General features: G+C 48.2%; 1 protein-coding gene across 1 annotated transcript in view; it reads right to left on the minus strand.

Annotated features, from left to right (window-relative positions):
- The window catches only part of LOC144945426 (protein argonaute-2-like), a 29,518-nt gene extending 12,829 nt beyond the window's left edge, over window positions 1–16,689 (minus strand). Inside the window, exons 1-9 of the mRNA XM_078873944.1 lie at window positions 16,433–16,689; window positions 8,162–8,221; window positions 7,548–7,642; window positions 6,663–6,739; window positions 5,126–5,243; window positions 3,787–3,968; window positions 3,236–3,372; window positions 2,707–2,841; window positions 1,925–2,012 (exon numbers count right to left, since the gene is read on the minus strand). Coding sequence (XP_078730070.1) covers window positions 1,925–2,012; window positions 2,707–2,841; window positions 3,236–3,372; window positions 3,787–3,968; window positions 5,126–5,243; window positions 6,663–6,739; window positions 7,548–7,642; window positions 8,162–8,221; window positions 16,433–16,454 — 914 coding nt within the window. The 5' untranslated portion in view covers window positions 16,455–16,689. The remainder of the gene's footprint in view (window positions 1–1,924; window positions 2,013–2,706; window positions 2,842–3,235; window positions 3,373–3,786; window positions 3,969–5,125; window positions 5,244–6,662; window positions 6,740–7,547; window positions 7,643–8,161; window positions 8,222–16,432) is intronic.
- Between the last annotated feature and the right edge of the window lie 6,725 nt (window positions 16,690–23,414).

A 23,414-nucleotide genomic window follows, 5' to 3' on the forward strand; every position in this document is an offset into this window, starting at 1 on the left:
GCAGTGTCGCTCGGCTGGCCTGGGAACGCCTGGAAATAGCTAGAGACCGTAGCCAGGGAAAGGTAGGTCTGGGGACCGCCAGGGCAGGCAGACTGGGAAACGTACAAACGAACGTGCACTCGCCGAGTCTGACGGCTCGCGAGTTCGAATAGCGCCCTCCACTCTCATTGGTGAGGAGCAATCGCGGGGGGGGGGGGGGGGGGGGGGCACACCCAATCGGATTCGAAGGAGAACATTTAAAAAAAAAGATGGGATTGGCCGTCACGGAAAACTAATTGTAAATGAGGGGTCGGTTAGGAGACCGTTATTGGAAATGAATGGGATTGGTGGAGAGTCGTGGAAAGTTCCGGGAAGGATGGGGTAGAAATAAAGGAGGGGTAGAAAGGGTGGGGGGATTTGGGGTGACGCCTGAACAGAGCGATTCCCTGATGTGTGGAAGACGTAATGAAGATGAAGTTCAAGGACTCGCCCGGCTGGAGGTCCTTTACACATGCAATGCACCACAAGAGAACCACGCAACCCGGAGTACGGACCAAAGAGTAAACCACTGTCGTCTGCGCTCCTTCAACGTAATAGGAACAGCAAAATGACACAAACTCTCTCTCACCATTGGAACCTCCTTTGCCAGTAGCAAAATATGATAATAGTTTTTTGCCCTTTTATCTGGTAACAAAACTGACACCTTTTTTTAAAAATGCTTCGCCCGAGCTCTCATACTCTGATGGTGCATTGTCTTTGAGTTGTGCGCCTTAAGGCGTCATCTGGTCCAACACCATGTGAGACTAGGCTCTAAGAAAAGCTGTCTCGGGTGTGGACCAATCAATTTCAAAGGCAGTGCATACATTATCAGAGTTGTGTTTTTTGCTTGCATTCCGACCGCAGGTATTGTGGTCAATGCAAACATGACTCCTTGTAAAAAAGGTGTCAGTTTTTTTGCCAGATAAAAGGGTAAAAAAACAATTATCAAACTCTCTCTGCTGAAGCCCTCTCGTCTTGGCCAGCAGCAACAGCAGCAGACCTTGACATTGGCATCGAGCTCCTGAACCACAGTGCTGCCATCGTGCGCAAGAGTAGAATAATAGTAATGATAACAATACTGATGATGGAATGGCAGTTTGACAATTAAAGTTAAAAATCCCATGACATCATTCAAAATGAGCAGGCCATCATTTGCGAGCCGGCGTCAAGGTTCAAATTTGCCAAAAAATCACTTCGCAAACTACTCAATTTGTCAGTTTAACACGTAGACTTTCGCGACCAATATCATCCATAAGAGGTTTCTTTGGGTTAGATCACGTAAATATATATGAATGTGTCGTTAAAACCCGCCACCACCCGACACAGCCAACTAGTAAGGGTTGTCACGTAAACAGAACGTGCCGAACTCGATTTGTATTACACACAGCGGCGATCATTGCCCCCTACTGGTCGATGCCGGGTCACCTTCAGCCACACAGGGACAGCCGCCAAAGGGGGGTAACGACTACAATTCAAATTGAGATGAGATGTAAGCCTCTTTTTGAGTTGCCGAGGAAATTTAAGGGCGCCGTACAAGTGCAAAGATCGTTGCTGTTACCACCGACCTTATAATTGCGCGATGTGTCGTAGAATCGTCACGGCACGGCAACCGTACCGTGCAAGTGTACGACAAATGTGCATACCAATGTGTCTACCTGTGCGTGTACCGAGTGCGGTGTATAAACCTCGCCAAGGGGGAGACAAAGGCGGCCGGGCTGTGGTGCTGACCACCCACCGCATCGTGTGCCGTTCCGGCCTTCATAGGTGTTCGCTAATAGTGCTTGCCCCATCAGGCTGTTAAGGCTACACGGGGGATCTTTGCCTTGTGGGGAGCGGTGGCGCTGTGGTTAGCACACTGCGCTCAGAACCCCGATCCTGTTTCCTGTGCCTGTGCGTGCGGACGTACGTCTGGTGGCTGGCGGACTTGCGCGAGACGCTGCAGACGCGGTACTTGCGCTTCATCTGACCGCAGTGCGTGATCTCCACCTTCAGCCCTGCGCGTGCGGACAGCGAGGATCGAGGTGTGTGTGTGCGAGAGATGCGGGAGCAGAGACAAAGCGGCAGCGGAGAGCGGCGGAGCAGTGGTTAGCGCATTGTGCTACGGACCCGGCAAACGCTCACATCACCGACGAATATCTGCACCGGCCTTGAGCCTCCATTAGGTCGACTCAACCTTAAACGATGGGATGTGTCAAAATCAGCACTGGGAAGACAGCACTGGTGGCAGGGTGTGATGCCAACTGCATCACCCCTCTCTTCGTAGGTGCTCGCTAACAGCACTTGCCTCAACAGTATTTTAAGCCTATATGGGTATCTTGGTCTTGTAATTTGTTGCGAAGAGGTGGCGGCATAGTTGTTCAGTACAAACTGGGTGCTTCACCACAGATACGACAACAGTTTTCCAAGCTGGGCAAAGTTGTGCCTTGTCGGTGGGGGGGGGGCGAGGAGGCCGACTGACCGCCGGTGAGAAAGCGACTGGAGTGAAACGGTGATGTGCTGGATCAATCAACCAATCATCAATCAACGCGACGACTGCTTCACACCGAACGCTATCACGCTGCAAAAAGGCTGTCGGCGGCGGGGGTAGGAACTTGAGCGCTCCGTCACAGACATGCACGACAGCGGCATTCCAACTATGGGCCTTGCTGGCGGGGGGTGGGGGGGGTTGATCTGTGCGCGCGGCCGTGCCTGTGATCTCCTTGGTGAAGGCGACGCGCTGCGAGTCGGTGAGCGGCTTGCGCTGATCGTCGAGGGAGTGCACGCCCAGGATCTCGCAGAGGAACTCCACCACGGGCTGGGCCTTGTAAAACGCCGTCGCCGACACTGCAGTCACCGACATTCATTCATTCACACCGTCCGCCTGTTAACGGAAGATGCGATCGGATCTCATTCATGCAGAGCGCCTTCACCTAGAGGCACTCGACGTAGCTTGCAAAACGATGACACAATGGAACGGTGTGGTTGGCCTCAAGAGTACTTCGAATAAGAAGGCGATCCGAAGATCTCAAGGACCTCGTTGGAGAATAAAGACGGATTAGATCCTGTGAATATTGTGGGCCTGACCTATTGGGTGCCTTGCGGGCCTAACCCAAATATGGGTCAAACCGTCCCCACCACGGTGAACATATCCCAACATCACCACTGGCCCGGCACGTCTCAACCCACTACAGGCCCTCCCCTAAAGCCACCCTTCCACCCGAGCCATCCCATCGCTCACCGTCGATATTGAGCATCATGTTCCACATGGCGGGCCGCACCGACTGGTGGAACCCGAACCAGACCTCGCGGCCGAAGCCCAGCGGGTGGCAGTATCCCTCGGGGGCCGAGAAGAAGGAGCGTCCCACCGGCGTGTACCTGCAACGAGTCGCCAAGGCCGAGTCAAACCTAGGGGGGGGGGACGTGGGGGTGGAGGGCCCCCAGGACAGGTGCAACTCGCAGACTCACCACGCCAACGTTGTTTAGGTTATTTATTTGGTGGGCGAGCCAGTGGGCTAGCCAATGGGGGAGCGGGCGAGCCAGCGGGTGAGACAGTTGGCAAACCCCCGGAGGAGCAGCTGGGCAGGCGAGTCAGCCGGTAAACCAGTTGGGAGAGCCGGCAGACAAGCCCATGGGCGAGCCAGCGGACGAGCCAGCAGATGAACCAGTGGGGGAATCGGATGGGCGGACGTGCCAGCGAGGGAGTTGTGGGTGGCCGCGGGAGCTGGCAAACGCGACGACGAGGGGAGCCGGTAAAAGCCGCCCCCCTGCCTCCCCCCCGCACCCCCGCACCTCATCGAGGGCAGGTGGCGCATGACGACGTCGAGGGCGAGCACGGCGTCGTAGGGGACGCTCGACGACTCCCCGGCCAGCGCCTCGCTCAGCATCTGCAGGCTCACCGAGGCCACCCAGCGCAGCGACACCGAGAACTTGCGGTCGCGCCCCTCGCCCGGCAGGGTCACCTCCAGCTCCACCTACAGCGGTGGGGGGGGGGGGGGGCGGTGGGTGGAAAACAGCGCAGAGAACACGGGTGCCACGTGCCGCCTATTAACAGTCCGTTGGGGCAAGTTTGGTTTGCGAGCGCATGTTAAGGCCGCTGTGGCGAGCGATGTGGCGGTTTGGAGCCAGCACCACGACCGGCTGCTTTCGTCTCCCCGGTGCTGCTGTTTATACCGCACACCAGGTGCTCATTTAAGGCTGAGTTAACCTAGGGGGAGGAGGGCCCAAGGCAGGTTCAAATATTCACCACGAATGATGGCCGTGAGTGGAATTGAACTTGGATTGCCGGGTTAGTGGCGCAGTGCGCCAACTGTTACACTACCGCTCCCTAAACTGGGACGTACAAAGACAAAGATCCCCCACATAGCCTTCAACCCACTGTAGGGACAAGTTCTGCGAGTGAGCACATATGAAGGCTGCAACGGCACACAAGGGAGTAGGTGGCCAGCACCATGCCCAGCCACCTTTGTCTCCCCAGTGGCGATTTATTTCACATCCCACTAGGTTCTCAATTGAGGCTGAGTCGACCTAGGGGAGGCCCATGACCGGTTCAGATAATCGTCACTTGGTGTTGGTGGCCGTGAGCGGGAATCGAATTCGGATCACGACTGCTCCTCAAACTGGGACACACACACAGGCGTTTAATGTGGATCATGCCGAATTTCTGACCATATGTCACTACACTGGTCAGTGAGCGTTGGTGAAAGCAGGGAGCAGATAAGTGGGAGCATATAAGTATTGCCCATGATCCAGAATTCTTACAGAATTCTGAAACGCACGACTATACGTTCATGGAAGGAGTAATAATCTCATTATCAGGTGTATACATTCATGGTGATGTGGTCATAGGCAGAGTGATGGTTGTCGTGCTGGTGGTGGTCATTTCAGTGGTGTTTATGATGAAAATTGTCATTCCGGTGACGGTTGTATTGCCGATGGCGATTTCTATGGTGGCCTTAGTGATGATAGTAGCGGCGACGGCTAATTTAACGATCTTTATGCTCATCATGGTGATGCTGGCGACGGTGGTGTCGCCGGTGGCGGTGGCGGTGATTTCGGATGGTGGCAGCCGCAGCCGTAATTATGGCGGTGCTGGTAATCTGCGTGGCACATTCCACGCCGGACCACTTACCCGGTCCCAGCCGATGGGCAGAGGAGTCGCCGTGTACAGGTTCTGGCGCCCGTCGTACACTGGCTTGCGTTCGCCGAAAATCTGCTTGTAGTGCTGCACCATGTGAAGCACCACCTCCCTGCAGGGGCGACGTGCGAGTGGGGGACACACAGCTCAGGGATTTGCACGTTACAGGTTTTCCCTCGCTTTGGTGCGGTCGTAGCAGTGTGCATTAACAAAATAATGGGGGGGGGGGGGGGGGGCGCACGAGGCGGAATCGCGAAGCGTGGACCGCGCGCAGTCACCCAGCCCAAGATGCACCACCGCACGAGGTGGCTACCTAACGAGTAGTGCACACAGTACGAAATTAAACTACTAAACGATTTGTATTTTACCAGGTAAGGCCCACTGAGCTATAGAGCACTTTTTAAGAAGCGACCTGGCTCACAAATGGCAACTCAACAAAGTGGCTCGTCATCATGTGGAAATTTATAGCAGCCAAATGCACGTTTCTAAATGGAGGGAAAAACCGGGGGACCCAGAGAAAAATCCACGCGACCATGGAGATAGCATGCAAACTCCAAATATACAGCAGGCGTCAAGGTCAAGATCGAACCCACGCCCTCTTACATACCAGCCGAGGGAGTTAACATCTCGCCACCATGCCCCACGTCCCACCACACAGCTGCATAAGGAGAGAATTTAAACCGCATAGAGCGAATTTTGTGCCCAAATAGGTTTCGCCGCATATATGCGATAATCGCACGAAGCGAAACCCGCATAGAACGCGGAAAACCTGTGGAGCACGCGAGTTAAATGCTCCAGAATATCTAAGGGTCTCAACTATTTCAGTGAGCTGTGATAGTTGAGCCTAGGGGACCCTACCCCTAACCTCCCCCCCGCACCCCAACTGCCCGCCAGCCGAAAATAACCCTATGCAGCATAATAAGATAACAATTAGATATCTTGTAACCAATTAGATACATCCAATGAGTAACTAATTGCAAAGTTCGGTTGTGAAATGTTTTCTTCCAACTTATCACGGAGCAGAAACAACGTTTATAATTGGCCCGTAAAAAAAAAACCGCTTTCCACGCGCGACAATTTCAATCGTTGGCTCTGTCGGGCCGCTCGACAGCCACGTGATACAATACAACTCGATCATGCATCGCGCAACATTGGCTGTGAAATCCTGCGAATTGTAATTCTATTTAGCATATTGAGTTGCATACCTGTCAACCCGTACGGTTTACTCAGGATTCTTGCACAGGGAAATTGAGTTTTCGGGTCCATACGGCGTACGGCCGTTTCAATACGGACACATTTTTGTTCGTCTTTGTTTGTGTTTCTCCCTTGTGATGGGGACTTTGTAGGATGAACGTTGAGATTTATAAGGGGCACGGGGTGACCAATAAGGTCTGAATTGGTCTGCAATAAGGTAGGCAGCACTGATAAGGGGTTGACAGGTAAGGTATGTAGTTGCCTGCTCCGTTACGTCAATGCTCGAGGCAGCAGTGGCAATGTGTGCCCGTGCGTGCGTGCGCGAGCATGGGCGTACCTGTTCACACGGCGTGGACACTTATCCGGTTTCACCTCCACCTCGTAGTGCTGCAGGAAGCCCTTGGGGATATCCACCTTAGAGCAGAGACAGCCGCACAGACCGGCCAATCAGCGTGTGACGATCGGAGCACCCGTCCATCTATCCATCCATCCCGTCGTTCGATAAAAAATCCATTCTACAGCGCAGGAACCATCTGTCCTGCGTAGTGGCTAAGATGCTTGACCGCCATGCACAAACAGGTTATCAGCGTGCACTGTATGTCGCGTCGTACACACACGTAATGCACACACGCACACCATTCCGTCGTGCGAGACACCGCAAGCACAGATGCACGCCATTTTTTTTTAACTAATAAAAAAACTCTCGGGACGCAAATCACATGAGATTTTTTAAGATTAATTCTTATCAACGCTCTGTGCCACGAGAGACATGTGCCACATGCTTAACAATCATCAGGTTCCCGCGGCGTGTAACAACTTTAATTTTCTTGAACAAAAGGGTAGGCTAGTAAACCAGGGAGACGTTCCTCGGGTCTTTGGGAAGACCCACTGTGATACCTCTTTTCCACTGAACAACTGGGACTTACCACTGACGTCACACACATTGAACGAGTCAAGACTCGCGGAGATTACAAGGCGACCCCGTGGTCCTCATAGCACACTGTCGTCATTAGCCTTACCCCTGGCCCTGGAGCTGGATTCACAGGTCTTGTGAGGCCAGCGTGTCGTGGTTTGGTTTTCGGCTTGGCACGGAATAAGAGCCGGTGAAAACACACATGCACAGCGAGGGCCCGGCACTGGCTCGGCTCGTATCTGCCAGCGAAAAAGGGCTATGACGGTACAGGTAACCTTTCGATGGCACGGGGGGCAAGGCTCCACCCACCTGGAAGAAGTTGGCCTGCAGGCGAATCGTTCGTCCCAGGGAGCCCAGGCTAGGCCGCAGCGGCGGCTGGAACTCCTCGACCGGTGAGCACACCGCTGGCACGTCCACGCGTCGCACACATGGATCGAACACGCAAACACGCGCAAACACACGCAAACACGAGCAAACACAACAACGCAGCGACGCGCGGCTTTAAGAATCAAACCGCGGCGAAAGTCTTACGATGTCTGACGATACCAAGCAGGGCTTAAGCTTTCAGATATATTTCGGCTCGCACGTGACGAGACGCAGGCACAGCAAAAGCGAGAGGTGAACTCGACGTGGTGTGCCGGGCGTGGGATTTTTTTTTACGCGTCACCGACTCAGACAGTCCCGGCAAACATTAATCCCTGCTTGGTACGCGACAGTTGTTATTTGCTTTGGGTTACATCTTAGAATTTTTTTCTAGCAATTAAAGAGAGAGTGTGTATATATGTGTATGCTGTAATGGAATAAAAATCAAGGATGTTTATGAACTAAACGTGGTGATGTGCAATGCGCTGTGAAAGGAAACGTAAAAGAAAAAGGATGTGATGTCACAAAAAGCGGTGCGTCTTTGGTCTGCGCACACATACAGCTGCTACGGCGGTGGGAAGACTGCTCAGCGTCGTCCACATCGCTGGCAGGGCACACCGCTGGCACGAGCACAACCACGCAGAGAACACACGCACGCGCGTAAAACTAACGCACGCGTATCACGCCGGGAGCAAGCGCATGTAAAAACGAAAACGCGCGCACAGTCACGCCAGGGAACACACGCGAGTGCGATCAACACGCGCGGAAATCCAACAAAACACATACAAAACGAAAAGACGCGCGTAAAACAACACACACACACTTGTGTAAAACTAAAACAAGCACGGCCACAGAGAATACACAAACAGGCGCGTAAAACAAAAACACGCATATGACGCAGGAGACACAATGCGAACATAAAACAAAAACACGCGTATGACGCAGGAGACACAATACAAACATAAAACAAAGACACGGACAATCGGATGTGTGTGTGTATGCAGCAACCAAAAATAGAACACTGGCTGAAATCAAAATGATAACGATTACAATTGATAAAAGAAAAAAACAACACAATCGTGAAATGTAACAAAAATTCAATGAACACCCAGATAGATTCATTGTGGGTGGGTTAACAGGTCGATAGGTATCTATGTATTATATGTGTAGGCAGCTATATTGGATAGGTTGGCGGACGGGTAGGCAGTTAAGTCGTAGGCAAATGGGTCGGTCGGTGGGTCAGAGCTTTGGGTAGCGAGATCTTTTTCTGAAGCGATATGTATGGGTAGATACGTAAGTGGGTAGGGCACGTGGGTAGGCAGATATTTGGGTGAGATTGTTAATAGCTATGTTAGGTATCAAGGTATATGGGCAGGTAGGTATATGGATGGGTAGGCAGAATGGTGGGGATCTAGGTGGGTAAAGATTCGTTAGATAGGTATGCAAGTTGATCATTCGGTAGGAAGATTGGCAAGTGGATGAGTCGGTAAGTTTTAAGCAAGTAGGTGCATGGGTAAGTAGGTTAAAAGGTGGATATGTAGGCAAAGAAGTGGGCGAGGACATAATAAGTAGCTCTATGTGTAGACACGTTATTAGGCAAATAAGTCGACATGTGACTGGGCGAGTAGATATCTAGGTAAGTCACCATTATTTAAACTCCGTGAAAACCTACTGAGATGTGTATTTTTCAATGGAGACCAGAGATTACTCCACTCCAGAGTTTCACATCAACAGAATTGGTCAGTGGATGTAACCCATCATCATCATACAAGCATCAACCATACAGTACAGTATCGCATTCCGGTGAAATTCACGTAGCGACAGCCTTGTCTCTCACAGGCATTGGGCCGAGAGGTGCAATTTAATAAGCGTTATCGTGTCACGCACATCTCCCAGTTTGGCCACGGAACTGGATCACAATGGCCATGTCTCTTTCGAACAGTTGTCAAGGTTTTTTTTCACATAGGTGCAAATTAGCAGCTGGCAGTGCTTGTTTGACGTCCCCTGCGTTTTATCTGCAGGCTGCAGTTGGATTAGGGACATTTAACAAATGTTCAGCAATTTACATGTCAATGGAGCAGACCGACTCTGGGGAACATACGGACTGGATTCTAGATTTGAAGCTTTCGTGACTGCAAGGATTCATACTCTTTGGTTTTTTCGCTAACCTACGTGACTTTACCGAAAAAAACTAAGAATACGGACTGGATTTCACTCCCGAGGACCGGAGCCGATACAATTTGCAGCCACGGCCAGCGAAATGAGATCCCCATGTCTGGTGCGAAACTCGACCAGAGGTGGGTTTCCAAAAACTCAAAAAATTAATTCATTAAGAATTACCATTGCCCAAAAACCTCATTATATCCTGATGAGTTGTATTATTTATGAAATGTTCAGTTTTTTTGCTGTGACTATGTTTGCTCCAAAATGAATCTAAACGTGTTTCCCCCCCCCTACAATATTCACCAAGGTTTCCCTTACTATATGTAGATAATGTGCAAACCCTCACCTTGTTTTACTGATGTGAGAGTGAGTGTGGCACATGCACGAGCAGGGGGCATTCACATGGGCGTGGGGAGTGGGCGATCTAGAGGAAGGCCGATGTCAATTATTGACCTTTTATTTTAAGCCTACATCAACGCAAGAATCAATAAAATAATAGCGCCGCAGCAAGCGCGCGGGTCAATTCAGGTTTCGCAAAAATGCATCGCGTGCCTGATGTAATTAGGGAACATAACACGTACACATTTTACTCAATTGAAATGCCTCCGACCAAATCACTCTAAACGCACACTATATCAACACGTCTTGGAAGCGAAGCAGACTTTAACCTGGTTAGTGATTGTCCTGTTAAAATATAATTTGCTTATATATCACGCAATAATTACTCTAAAAGCTATTGTCCTTTCAATCCATCTAAAAAATGATCCAAATAAACTGCCCACTGGGATTTGCCAGTGATTGTCAGCATGGGCCTGTGAGGTTGCAAGGAGATGGCACTGCTGATTGGCGTGCCCTTTTATGGGTGAATTTTCTCCCACATTAAGCATTGGCTAAACAACTCGCTAGGTAATATTGGCCAAACATCCCAGTGCAAGAGGATCCTGAAAAGATGTCTTGAGACTCCGATCCTGCCAGCCTCTCTCAATCCAAATTGCATTGGGGCACTGCAGTGGCGAGTTGTTAAATCACTCACCTGGTATGCAGGAGGTCGTGGGTTTGATCTCAACCCTGACGCCTCATGTATATTTGGAGTTTGCATGTGTGTCTCTCTCTCTCTCCCCCCGTGGTCGTGTGGATTTTTCTCCGGGTCCTCCAGTTTTTCCCTCCACATTTAGAATCGACGCGTGTTGGGAGTGTTTGGCTGCGATCAATGTAACACATGATCATACCCCACTTCGTTGAGCTATCATTTGTGATCACCAGGTGCCTTCTGAAAAATACCTACATAGCTCAGTGGACCTAAACCTGGTAAAATACGAAACCATATTATACTCTATAGCAGTGACACTTTCCTAAAGTCAACAATTTAAATGGTTGCTATTAGTTCGAGTGTGTTTCGTTTCAAGTGTTTTGTGTAACCAGGTGAGAACTCGGAGAGACCAGGATAGTCGCATTTGCAAGTGACCTTGGAATTACCCATCTATTAACTGCTGCATTTTCTTCAACTACTCGGTGTGCATGTGCTTTGAAGAAAGGCCATTGTCTGAAACCTCGCCTATTATATATATTTCATATTGAAGCCACAGTGTTAATGATGAATATTGATTTATTGCGTGTAAAGTGTGCATATGTGCATGTAAGTTTTTATAAAAAAAAATAATCAACTGGAGGGAATGCAACTGTGGCACCTATTCATGTTTTCACAATTAACGACTATTTTTATTTTCTACCAGGTAAGACCCACTGAGCCACATACTGTAGCTCTGTTTCCAAAGCGACTTGGCCACAAATGACAGCCCAATTAAGTGGGCTATGAAGTGCAAATGTATTGCAGCCAAATACTCTTATAAACACATGTTCATTAATGTGGAGGAAAAAAAACCTGAGAAAAATCCACGTGACCACGGGGAGAGACACACACGCAGACTCCAAATATACAGGCGTCAGGGTCTGGACCGAACCCACAACCGCCCATATACCAGGCGAGGTAAATAGCATCTCGTCACCATGCCACCCCATATATATGTGTAAATATAAGAGGCGTTTTGGGTTAGATCGCATAAATTTAATGTATCGTGAAACCCGCCACCACCCGACAGACAACTCGGTGTGCTGTGCTAGTGACGAATTGGCATTTTCTGTTTACGTGACAACCCTTACTCGTTGGCTGTCGGGTGGTGGCGATTTTAACGACACATTAAAAAATGTACGCAACCTAGCCCAAAAAACCCTCCATTATGGATATTGGTCGCGAAAGCCTCCTACGTGTTAAAATATGTAAATATATATTTTTGTTTAAATTCAGGAATGCCTTTGACACGTGCGTCCGTGCTCATGCGCCTGCACCAAGGATTCAAGGACAACTGTGGAATCCCCTCAATGCTGCCACGTGCGGGGGACGACTTGCAACACGAGCTGGCTAAACCAGTTCAGGAGGATTTCTCAAGAGAGTGTGTTGTGGTTGGTGGTGGTGGTTGTTGTTGTGGTTGTGATGGGGGAGCGGTGGTGTAGCGGTTAGCGTCACCCGGCCAACACCACCGGGTGACGATTATCTGAAGCGGTGCTGGGCCTCCCCTAGGTCAACTCAGCCTCAAATGAGTGCCTGGTGGCGGTGTGTAAAACATCACCACTGGGGAGACAAAGGCGGCCGGGCGTGGTTGCTGGCCACCCACCCCATCCCGTGCCGGCCTTCATAGGTGCCCGCTGACAGCACTTGCCCCTACAGTCTTAAGGCTTTAACGGGGGTCTTTTGTATTTGATGTTAAGCAGCCCAATAAGGAGGTGGGGGAAAAGAGACTCCTTTTATATCCTTAGGGCTTTCTGGTGGGTGTTTTTTGTGTGTCTGCTGTGTAATTAAGAGAGATCATATGTGCTGTATGCGCAATAATTCCACGTGAAGTGTCCCGTTTGGTTTAGTTGTAAGGTTTAGTGCTATGCTATTATCGAGGCTTCAGCTGAGAGGACACTTATGGGATCAATTTGACCGTACCTGGATTTAAAGAGGAATTGTACGATGTGCGTGGTACTTACCCGGGCGTATACGGGGCATTGTGTTTTTGAAATAATGACCAATTTGTCTTTACATCAATTAAAATAGAATCTGCAATCGTCAAAATATATCTGTAATATCTATACAGTAACGTATATGCACACATGAGTACCGCATTCCGTACAACAATTACTCTCAAGTAACTAATGTAGTGTGTTGTAAATCACTTAGAACACTTTGTGTTCACGTTAATGGTTGACGGGATTAAAGTCACTTCATAAATGTTGCACACGTACTGCGCGTGTAAAGGCTAATGGTATTTTAACGTCTGGACTGTATGCTGTAAGGTCTAACTCTGGTGTATTTGCCCCCCCCCCCCAGCCAAGAAGATATATGTATCAAACTGCAGTATGACTTTTAAAATGTATATGGAAAACAAACCATTGGCATACAAGGCACATATCTTTGTCAATCCAGTGCTGGAGGAAGGCCACCATCTCCCCACGCCGTGTCAAAACTGTCAACTGGACATCTGTGAAAACATTGCTTTGTATCCCATCGGATTCCTCCAGTAATAACAAATACGTTATCCGATTCTGACCATACTTCACCACGTTGAGCCGTGGCCTGGACTGTAACTGGGGCTGCCACGGTTTGTGGCCAGGGAATACATTACGGGGAATGTAAGTGTACTTGTTTGAGTATCTGCTGCACTAAAGCCCCCTGTAGAGTAGAAATCCCAATGGCCTCGTTGCGCGTTTATCGCCCCCTGCAGGATGAAATTCTGTGCACTATTATACGAGAAGTCTACAGTGAACATTAGATGCACGATATCACGCCTGCCGCTAGACCATGTGGAATTTCCATCACTCGCTGATTGTATTTTAGCGGAAAAACCACTACGAAACGTACATTAAATGTGCGATTCAAACATTACTAAATGACCCCGAACCCACACACCCCACCCACCCATCTCATCCTGCTTCCCCAGGCGGGGGCACCTTCCCCCTTCCCCGGCAGCCGCGCTAGGCAAGACCGTAGGCTCTCGCAAAACAGCTAGGGCCTCGCGGCGCGCGCTCTCGGGAGGCAATCTTCTTAAATTGCCACGCCAACTCAAACTCGGCCGACCAAAACTCCGAAAGAGCCGCCCCGGGGGACATCATTCACCCGCTATGCCCTCGCCAGTTGTACTCGACGAGACGGTGAAGCTATCCGTGTGGCCAAGTGCGACACAGCACGCCCCAACCGCGTCCCCTTTAAAGTCACAATGAGCCGCCATAGCCACAGCGTGGGGGGGGGGCTCGAGCGAGTAGTAGCCTCTTGAGGCTGGTAGGCGCCTCTAACCTGCCCGCCTGCCTAACAAGAGACCAAGGGGCATTGCCCGAAACGTCGCCTATTTGGTACACGGGTTCGTTTGAGACAATTGGCCCCGCTGATGAGATCTGGGCAGTGGTAATCACCCTGGTCAGTGCGGCCTGGTGCTGTAGACGCCTCGTGTATTAGTACACACTGACACACACAGGCAAGATTGTCCATACGTCTAAAACTTGTGATACTTTACGGTGTTTCAATACCAGTGGCTGGCAATGAAACGTATCATACGCCGAACTGTAAATTACAAGAGAATATTGTGGGGAGTGTAGTGGTTTATGTTTACATTCCGTAATTACAAATGACCCAGTGACAAACTTGAGTTTCCAGTTCAGTGAATGGAGACCGCAACACTCTGTAACTTTTACAGCGCCAGTTAACTTGCATCCCCCTCGCCCTCGAACTCCCCCCGTTGCTGCTACATTGGCAGCTGATTGTTTAAAGAGTAACTTGGTTCCAATACCGGACATAGCAAAATAAACAGCCTCCATTCAGATTTCCCGAGATCTGCAATTGTCGCCAATAAAACAAAACAACACACCATCAACCATGTTTGAAAATTGAATGCCAATTTCTTATTCACAATTCCTCGCCTCAACAATACGTTGTCCTACGCGGCACGTATTCGCCTGTCACAGACTCACGGCTAACACCAGTGGCCGATTACATAATCAACACCGGCCCCTTGCCCTTCCGAATCCTCATTCCTTGCACCATCAACCTGGATTGGCCAGCGTGACGTATCGTAAACAAAACGCCATAACCCACGTTTCGTGGAGGAGGAGGGGGGAGCTCTCATCCACTGGTGGGTTTTGAGAATGACTGCATTGCCTTAAACTGAGAAACCTGAAAAAGAAATTAACCAAAAAGGCAACCACGAAAAAACAAAAACCACTGAAGCCCACCTACACTTAGGAACTTTTAAAATGGCGTTAGTATTGGTGCAACTGGATGGAACAATGTTTGTGGTATTTTCATTCATTCCATCCAGACCACCTGTGGTGGACACATCATGCATCCCCGATGACTTCTACGCAACACATCTAGGGGGCAATTTAACAATTTAAATCGAGTACGGTAATTCCATTACACTGGACGATATCGCATTGCGTACTGTAACGTACACAAGTGTGCTTTTTTATGTACAGTGCCGACAAGCCTCCATGCCGTGAGGATAAACTTACAAAGGGCTGTGACATACACACTTGTAACATAGGGCACCGGTTTAATGTCTGTTATCCGCCAGTAAACCTATGGCTTCTGAACATCGTGGGAATATTTAACAATGAAAGCACCTGTACTCTAACCACTGGGTGCTTAATAAACACTGCCACGGTGGCATAAACAGCGCGGTTATTCTAAATGTTCAAGGTGAGTATTTATCCTACGAAACGAATAATTTGTGAGTCTCAAGACTCGTTTCCAAGCGGTTCCTGCTCAAGATATTTGGCAAACCTCACGGGTTTTCGATAGTCCCTTGTTTATCCCAGAACAGCCTCAAATTTGAGACTAAAACACTCCCTTTTAGGAAGGGGCATGCTTAATGTTAGCCAGTTGCGTGGTTATTTTTCTTATCGGGTAGTGTTAGTCCTCGCTATCACAAACCCCCATGGACCAGCATAGTTAAGTATGGTCAAATAACCCTCGGCCCCCCAAAAAACCCACACTGCATGGGGAGGCCTTCATCTAACAGTAGCTCAACAAAAAGCAGCAATTTCGTATGCGACGACCACAGCGAATACAAAACACCCAGGAACACAACGATCCGAAAATTAAGCGCAACAAACCAGGGCATTGGAAGGTGAAACATATCAAGAGCCAACAACACTCCACAGTCGGGACTCCGATAGCGCGTCTACTGTGGGAGATGTTGAGCCCCAAATATGCTCGTGTTGTATCCCGTGCTATTGCCTCGGCAAATTGTTTAAAACGTCGCAGTTTACGTGAGAGATGGCGTTCATCCAGTAGTGGTGTGGCAATGGCCGCTGCTGATAATAATGATGATGAATGAATGGGTCGTGCCAATCAATAAACACCTTCATTTAAAGCCAATGGCCTTAACGGTATATCTAACAAGAGCGGGTTGGTTTTGGTTGACATACAAATACGTGTAGATGGCACGCACTACTGGAGTTTGGCTTTAATTAAATTCTGACTTTGGTTGATTTCTATCCAGCAGTAGATCAACCAAAGCCCAACGACAAAGGTGAATTGGGAGACGTCAAAACGTGGGGGCATGGGGTGGGGGGGGACTACTTCTACGAGCGATTCTACCACTTGCCCGAGCCGTCCCTTTAAACGTCCTCACCGATTTCCATAGGCCGGAACATGGTCGCGCAGGCAGCCAGCGCACTCTGCCCAACAACAAGGAGGAAATAAAAAATATATAAAATAAAAAAACCCAAAATCAACGTCGTCTTCAGCTTATTCCGTACTGGTTCTAGCTTCGCTGTTTCCGCGGGTCGGGCCCTCTCCGTCTCGTTCCTTCTCGCTCTTCGCCGCTTGTGTTAATAATGGTCAAGCGCCACAGCGAGGCATGGCTGGCCCGGATGGCAAAGCCCCCGCTTTTAATTTATTATTCATGAGCTCCACGGTGGAGCTCCACGCTGGGGCTCATGAATTATGCATGAGACGCGATTAATAATTCATGAGTACGTGGGCCCCGCCTAAGCCAATCGATGTGCGCGGAACGTGCGAAATTATGTTAATTTATATCGCGTCTTGTTGCGTTGCCACACGCTGTTATTTATTAATTTTAATGATCCACTCCTCCCTTTGCATTTGCTCAAGAGATTAGGCAATCGTTTGTGTTTAATTAAAGCGGTCATGGAGATCCCTACATATTTACACAAGCCAAAGATAATCTTCATTTCGTGTCTTTACACATATTGCACTTTACCAACGCGTTTTGAAAGTGACAAACAGAACAACTTTAACAAATTCCACAGAAACTTTAACACATTAGGCATGTGCTATGAAGAAGGGCCATTGACCGAAACGTCGTCTATTAAATATGTTTTTGTCTTTTAAGGCCACAGTGTTAATGACCAATATGTTGAGTTGTGTGTGTGTGTGTAAAGTTGGCATATGTGAGTGCGTGTGAGTTTTCTTTCAGGCCACACACAGTCGTATTGACGCGAATTTTCTGAGTTGTATCGTCAATTGTGCATGTGCATCACAGCCAACGCAGCAGCAGCAGCAGCGTCACCGACGCGTGTTTATCCCGTAAGGTAAGATACACCCCGAAACTTTTTATTCAAAACACAGGGGGTGAAAAGTGCGTCTAATAATCTGGAAGATCTTCTTGGTTCTTTCGGTAAAGTCACGAAGAAGGGAAGTAATAAAGTAATAAAAATAAAACATAATAAAATAATTCTCACGTTTCGGCCACAACGCAAGCAGCCGTCCTCAGGTGAAAACCAGGTCTGGTCTACTTGACTTTACCGAAAGAACCAAGAAGATGAATCCCTGCAGTCACGAAAGCTTTAAATCGAAAAAAATCTGGAAGATGTCGTTTTTTAAGCACATACTCTTAACGTAATATATGTAACTGGAATTGTTTTCAATTGAATTAAAACATATATGAACCTTATGAGGGTACCCCGGGGACCCATAAGCCCCCAGCTCTCGCGTAAACATTTGTTTTAATATATAACCAAAAACTTTGCTCTTTTAATGTGGGGACTATGGCTTAACCGCAAAAAAAAACCAATCTGCACAGATGCATAAGACAAGAGAAGTATTATCAAACAGGATGAATTAACGGTGCAACGCTGTTAAATATCTGCAGGTAATAGGATTGCCATCGATTGATTCTGGCTGCTGACATTGGTTGGTCACAAATAATAATGAAGATACGAGAGCAGTTTCACTGTATTATGCATCCCGTGATGACAAATAAAGGATTTAAGTCGTGTGGGCAGTTTGAGCAGCTTTGGAAAAGACTTGTGATCCTGCCCATACCCGAGCATGGAGTGCATTCGCTTGCTCAGCTCTTCCGCGTATTCGTCCTCGCAGCTGCTGCTCTTGGACACGACATGACAGTAGAAGAATGATCCGCGCGTTGATGTGCGCGGTGGGACGGATTCGCCATAAATTAATTGATTACGTATTATTGGTTCTTTCGGTAAAGTCACGTAGAAGGGAAATAATAAAATAATATTAATATATAAATAAATGTGTATATTTTCTAGTAATATAAATAATAAAATAATGCTTATACTTTTACTTATATTATTTTATTATTTCCCTTCTACGTGACTTTACCGAAAGAACCAAGAATATGAATCCCTGCAGTCACGAAAGCTTTAAATAAAAATGTAATTGATTACGATTTTGACTTACGTTTATTCGGGACCCCGGGGTCCCGCCATAAGTTTGATGTGTTTGTACAATACAGTCTTTACAATTTCTGCTGGAACGCGTTTGTTTTCGACCAGTTATTTACAGATTTTTGTTTGCATTGTTTTTTTGTACTTGTTTTTCAGGTTTTTTTTCTTTTGTAATGTTGGTGGCCCGGGTCACTCTTGCAAATGAGACTCATCCTTGTCTCTTAAGTTGTATTTTTGAACTTCTTTCGCACCGTACGTAGCCAACCGTGCTAATCGGAGGTGCAAACACAAGATACTTTGCATTCGCTCTAAACTCTAGCGCAGTGGGACCCAACCTCTCTGTCATCCCAATACCCTAAATAAGTGTAGGTGCCCTGTATTACACCTTGTTATAAGGAACCACGTGCGGACCTGGAAGAAAGTTCAATGCAATGCCAGGGTGTTCACCAGAGGTGTGGACTCGAGTCATGTGACTTGGACTCGAGTCAGACTCGAGTCATTAATTTGATGACTTGCGACTCGACTTGGACTTGCATAACAATGACTTTGTCCCACCTATGAGATGTGGACTCGAGTCATGTGACTTGGACTCGAGTCAGACTCGAGTCATGAATTTGATGACTTGCGACTCGACTTGGACTTGCATAACAATGACTTTGTCCCACCTCTGGTCTTCACTGTTGTTATCCATGCTTGTGATGGAAGCAATAAGTATAGGAGCTCCATGCCAATGTCTGCTGCTGGTCACGACGAGAAGATTTCAGCAGTGAGCCTGCGTCGTAGTTTCGATATCTACACGGTTCATCGTTTGGGTGGCATGGCCACAATCGCATTCGTGTGGCTCGTCTTTTATCGATCTCTACGGGTCTCTCGATGGGTCTCTATGTGTCTCCGTGCATCTGTTTCTGTCTTTCTGGGTTTACTATATGGCAGAGGTGGGACAAAGTCATTGTTATGCAAGTCCAAGTCGAGTCGCAAGTCATCAAATTCATGACTCGAGTCTGACTCGAGTCCAAGTCACATGACTCGAGTCCACATCTCATAGGTGGGACAAAGTCATTGTTATGCAAGTCCAAGTCGAGTCGCAAGTCATCAAATTCATGACTCGAGTCTGACTCGAGTCCAAGTCACATGACTCGAGTCCACACCTCTGCTATATGGTATATAGTTCGTGTTTCCTGGCCACAATGGCACCATATTTTCGATGTATGAAGAAGACGCGCGAATCGGCCTGTTGTCGATGACCCAATGTAGAGATCGCAGAGGTAGGTCCTATATGGGCAGTTCAATGCAAATCTTAAGGCTGAGTGATACATTAAGTTAAGCTTCTTCAGTACAGTACTCGGGGCTGATTTATATATGATGTCACAGTAATCAAGTAGAGGAAGTATGTTAGCTTGTATCAATTCCAAACGGAACAATGCTTGTGTCGATACAGAAAACCATTTTTTAATTGTCTTTTTACCAATATAATCAATGCGATCTTGAAAATTAAGTTTTTAATCGAAGATGACCCCATATACTTATATATATTGACTTGCTCTATTTGATCATTATTTAAGGAATGTAATTGGGGAAAAAATACCTCCTGCTTTAGTCCTGGTGAGAAGCATTGCACCTTGGTTTTGGAGGTATTCAGGACTAGTTTAAGAGCAACTAGCTGATGTTGTAGTTTGTTGAAATCACCCTGGAACTTAGCGATCACGTCATCCGGAGAGCGGCCAGCAGTAATCAGTATTGTGTCATCTGCAAATAGATTTACCATGGAATGATCCAGGTCAGTTCCCAAGTCATTGACATAAAGAGAGAACAAGAAGGGGCCGAGGATGGAACCCTGTGGAACCCATTTTGTTATCTTAACACTGTTTGACCTCCAACCATCTATGAATACAGTTTGGGTGCGAGAAGAGAGGTAATTTTTTCAACCATTCCACTGCGTGTTTGGAGAAACGAAGGCAACTTAGTTTACTAAGCAGGGTGTTGTGGTCGACTGTATCAAAAGCTTCGGAAAATGCGCTGCACTGTAAAATAAAATTAACAAGAAGCCACGTGCCAAAAAGTGATTAATGAGGCATGGGTACTTTTTTCCACATTCCAAGGCGCGCGTCTCGCCGACAGGGCGTAGTACATTCACGTTTCGGGGCGCATCCAGCTCATACGTGGCGTAGTACATTCACGTTCCGGGGCGCTAACAGCTCATACGTGGCGTAGTACATTCACGTTCTGGGGCGCTTACAGCTCATACGTGGCGTAGTACATTCACGTTTCGGGGCACTTCCAGCAAATACGGGCGTAATAAATTTACGTTCCGGGGCGCTTACAGCTCATACGTGGCGTAGTACATTCACGTTCCGGGGTGCTTACAGCTCATACGTGGCGTAGTACATTCACGTTCTGGGGCGCTTACAGCTCATACGTGGCGTAGTACATTCACGTTTCGGGGCACTTCCAGCCAATACGGGGCGTAGTACATTCACGTTCTGGGGCGCTCACAGATCATACGTGGCGTAGTACATCCACGTTCCGGGGCGCTTACAGCTCATACGTGGCGTAGTACATTCACGTTCCGGGGCGTACATCGTATTTTTTTCTAAGGCGTAGTACATTCACGTTCCGGGGCGCATTTCTCATTTATTACTCTGGTTCTTTCGGTAGTCACGTCGGTATAAAATAAAACAGTATAATTTAATTATACCTACGTGACTTTACCGAAAGAACCAAAGAGTATGGATCCCTGCAGTCACAAAACTTCAAATCTAGATTCCCCTTTATTATAGGGCGCGGTGCATCCACGTTTTGGGGCGCTTCCAGCCGCAACGTGGCGTAGTACATTCACGTTCCGGGGCGCGCATCTCCCTTTATTACGTGGCGTAGTACATTCACATTCCGGGGCGCATATCGTCTTTATGATGTGGCGTAGTACATTCACGTTCCGGGGCGCATATCCTCTTTATGATGTAGCGTAGTATATTCACGTTCGGGGGCGTAGCGTGCGTGGTGTATTCACGTTCCAGGGTACGCCCCCTCCCCTCCCGCCTATATAAGGCGCCGTGTCAGGCCGAAACAGCGCCGCTCCCCGTTGGCCTCCGAGCTTTTTGCTCGTTCTAACCCTAATTATTTCATTTGGCCTCTTCTCAATTTTTGCTGAGTTTTGGCCGAGGTCCAGCAAAACGAGAGAGGCGTTCCACGGACGTTGGTTTTAAAACTTGACAAACCTCGGCTCCCACCATTCGGGGAGTAAGGCCTCCGCAATCGGGTGCGAGTTTACCCCCCCACCCCAAACCTCATCGGGCTCGCTTCTCACGGCCTCGCCTGGCCCCGGCGTGCCCGGCCTTCGTGCCCTCGCCGCCGGGAGGAGTTCGTCTCCGCCGCCACGCGAGCCGAGTCCTGGGGGGGGGCTCCACGATGCGAGAGTAACGAGAGGGTTCAGGTCTCCGATGGGCTTCCCCCAGATTGGTGGGGATTGCACCTCTGGCCGCCTCTTACATGTGTTTTTTTTTCAACGGTAATTTTTTTTTTTAAAAAGAGCTTAGCATCTCGTCGGAATTGTTTTGGTATACATAGTTTGATTTGGACCGTCGCGTTTTCCGTGGGGTTACAGGTTCGGTGTCTGTACGAGGCCGCGTTTTGGGCCCCCCTCTTGGTCGACGTTCGCTATCACACAAGACGAAAGTGGCAAGTCCGTAAAACGAATCGATAAATAGCACCGCTAAATGTTGGAAGACCGTGCGTGCTGCGGTGGATTTACAAGTTGTTTTTTTTAATATATACAGGGGGATTTAAAGCTTTCGTGACTGCAGGGATTCATCTTCTTGGTTCTTTCGGTAAAGTCACGTAGAAGGGAAGTAATAAAATAATAAACATAATAAAATAATTCTCACGACGTTTCGGCCACAACGCAAGCAGCCGTCCTCAAGTGAAAACCAGGTCTGTCGAGGCGGCAGCTTGCGTTGTGGCCGAAACGTCGTGAGAATTATTTTATTATGTTTTATTTTTATTATTTTATTACTTCCCTTCTACGTGACTTTACCGAAAGAACCAAGAAGATATACAGGGTGCTTTAAAATTAATGTTAAGACTTCTGAGAATTTGCAACAATAACACGATGTGCCTCCAGGCTTCGGAGATTCCAGGCGTGTGTTGACAATGATGGCGAACAAGTCGAGACTTGCCTTTTTGAAGCTATTAACATACGTTTGTTATGTTAGCATCGTATTATCCGTACTTTTTACATTAAAAATAGGCTCATGTTAAAACGCCATATATATAAAAAAAAATGTCGATCTGGAATAAGCAACGTTCATTTGAAACCTGTTTTCGGGGGGCATCGTTCATTACCACCTTGCAAAGACCACGCCGTGCACAATGATATCGCTAACCTAGTAAAATATAAAACACCGTGAAATGTGGCAAAACGAATAGCAAGACATCCACATCGCTTGCGAATCGCTCTTAAAATTATACGACGCGCAATTCCGCGAGTGGTTCTTGTTGCTAATAAATCAGTCGTGTAAAACGGCGACACGTGCCATCGTAATGCTTCCGGTGCGTAACAGCGATATAACTTTAATACGGAAGTCAACGATCCTAATTGGTTTTAATTGGCACGCGCCTGGGATTTTGACCACCGTATGAAAGCAAGGATTGGTGGATCACGGGAGAGATGTGCGAGATTGCACCCCAACTCCCTTCCAATCTGCATGGGGAAACAATGTGCCCCCTACGCACGCCTGAATTTTTCTCCCTGCATATAAACTCACGAATTAAACACAAACATGTGAACTTACCGCAAAGCTTTGGAGGGAAACATTTTCCCACCCGCTCACCACGTGGTTGCGGCCTGTCCCGCAGGGCCGTGGTTCCTCCTCGCTCGTTACAAGTTTTAAGTTATTCTTCAAATGCGCTTACAGTAAAGCGGCAGAGCTAACATATTTTTGTTTAAAACATTGCAAAGTTGAA

The sequence above is a fragment of the Lampetra fluviatilis genome, chromosome 2 (assembly GCF_964198595.1).
Source record: "Lampetra fluviatilis chromosome 2, kcLamFluv1.1, whole genome shotgun sequence".
NCBI classification, from domain to species: Eukaryota; Metazoa; Chordata; class Hyperoartia; order Petromyzontiformes; family Petromyzontidae; genus Lampetra; species Lampetra fluviatilis.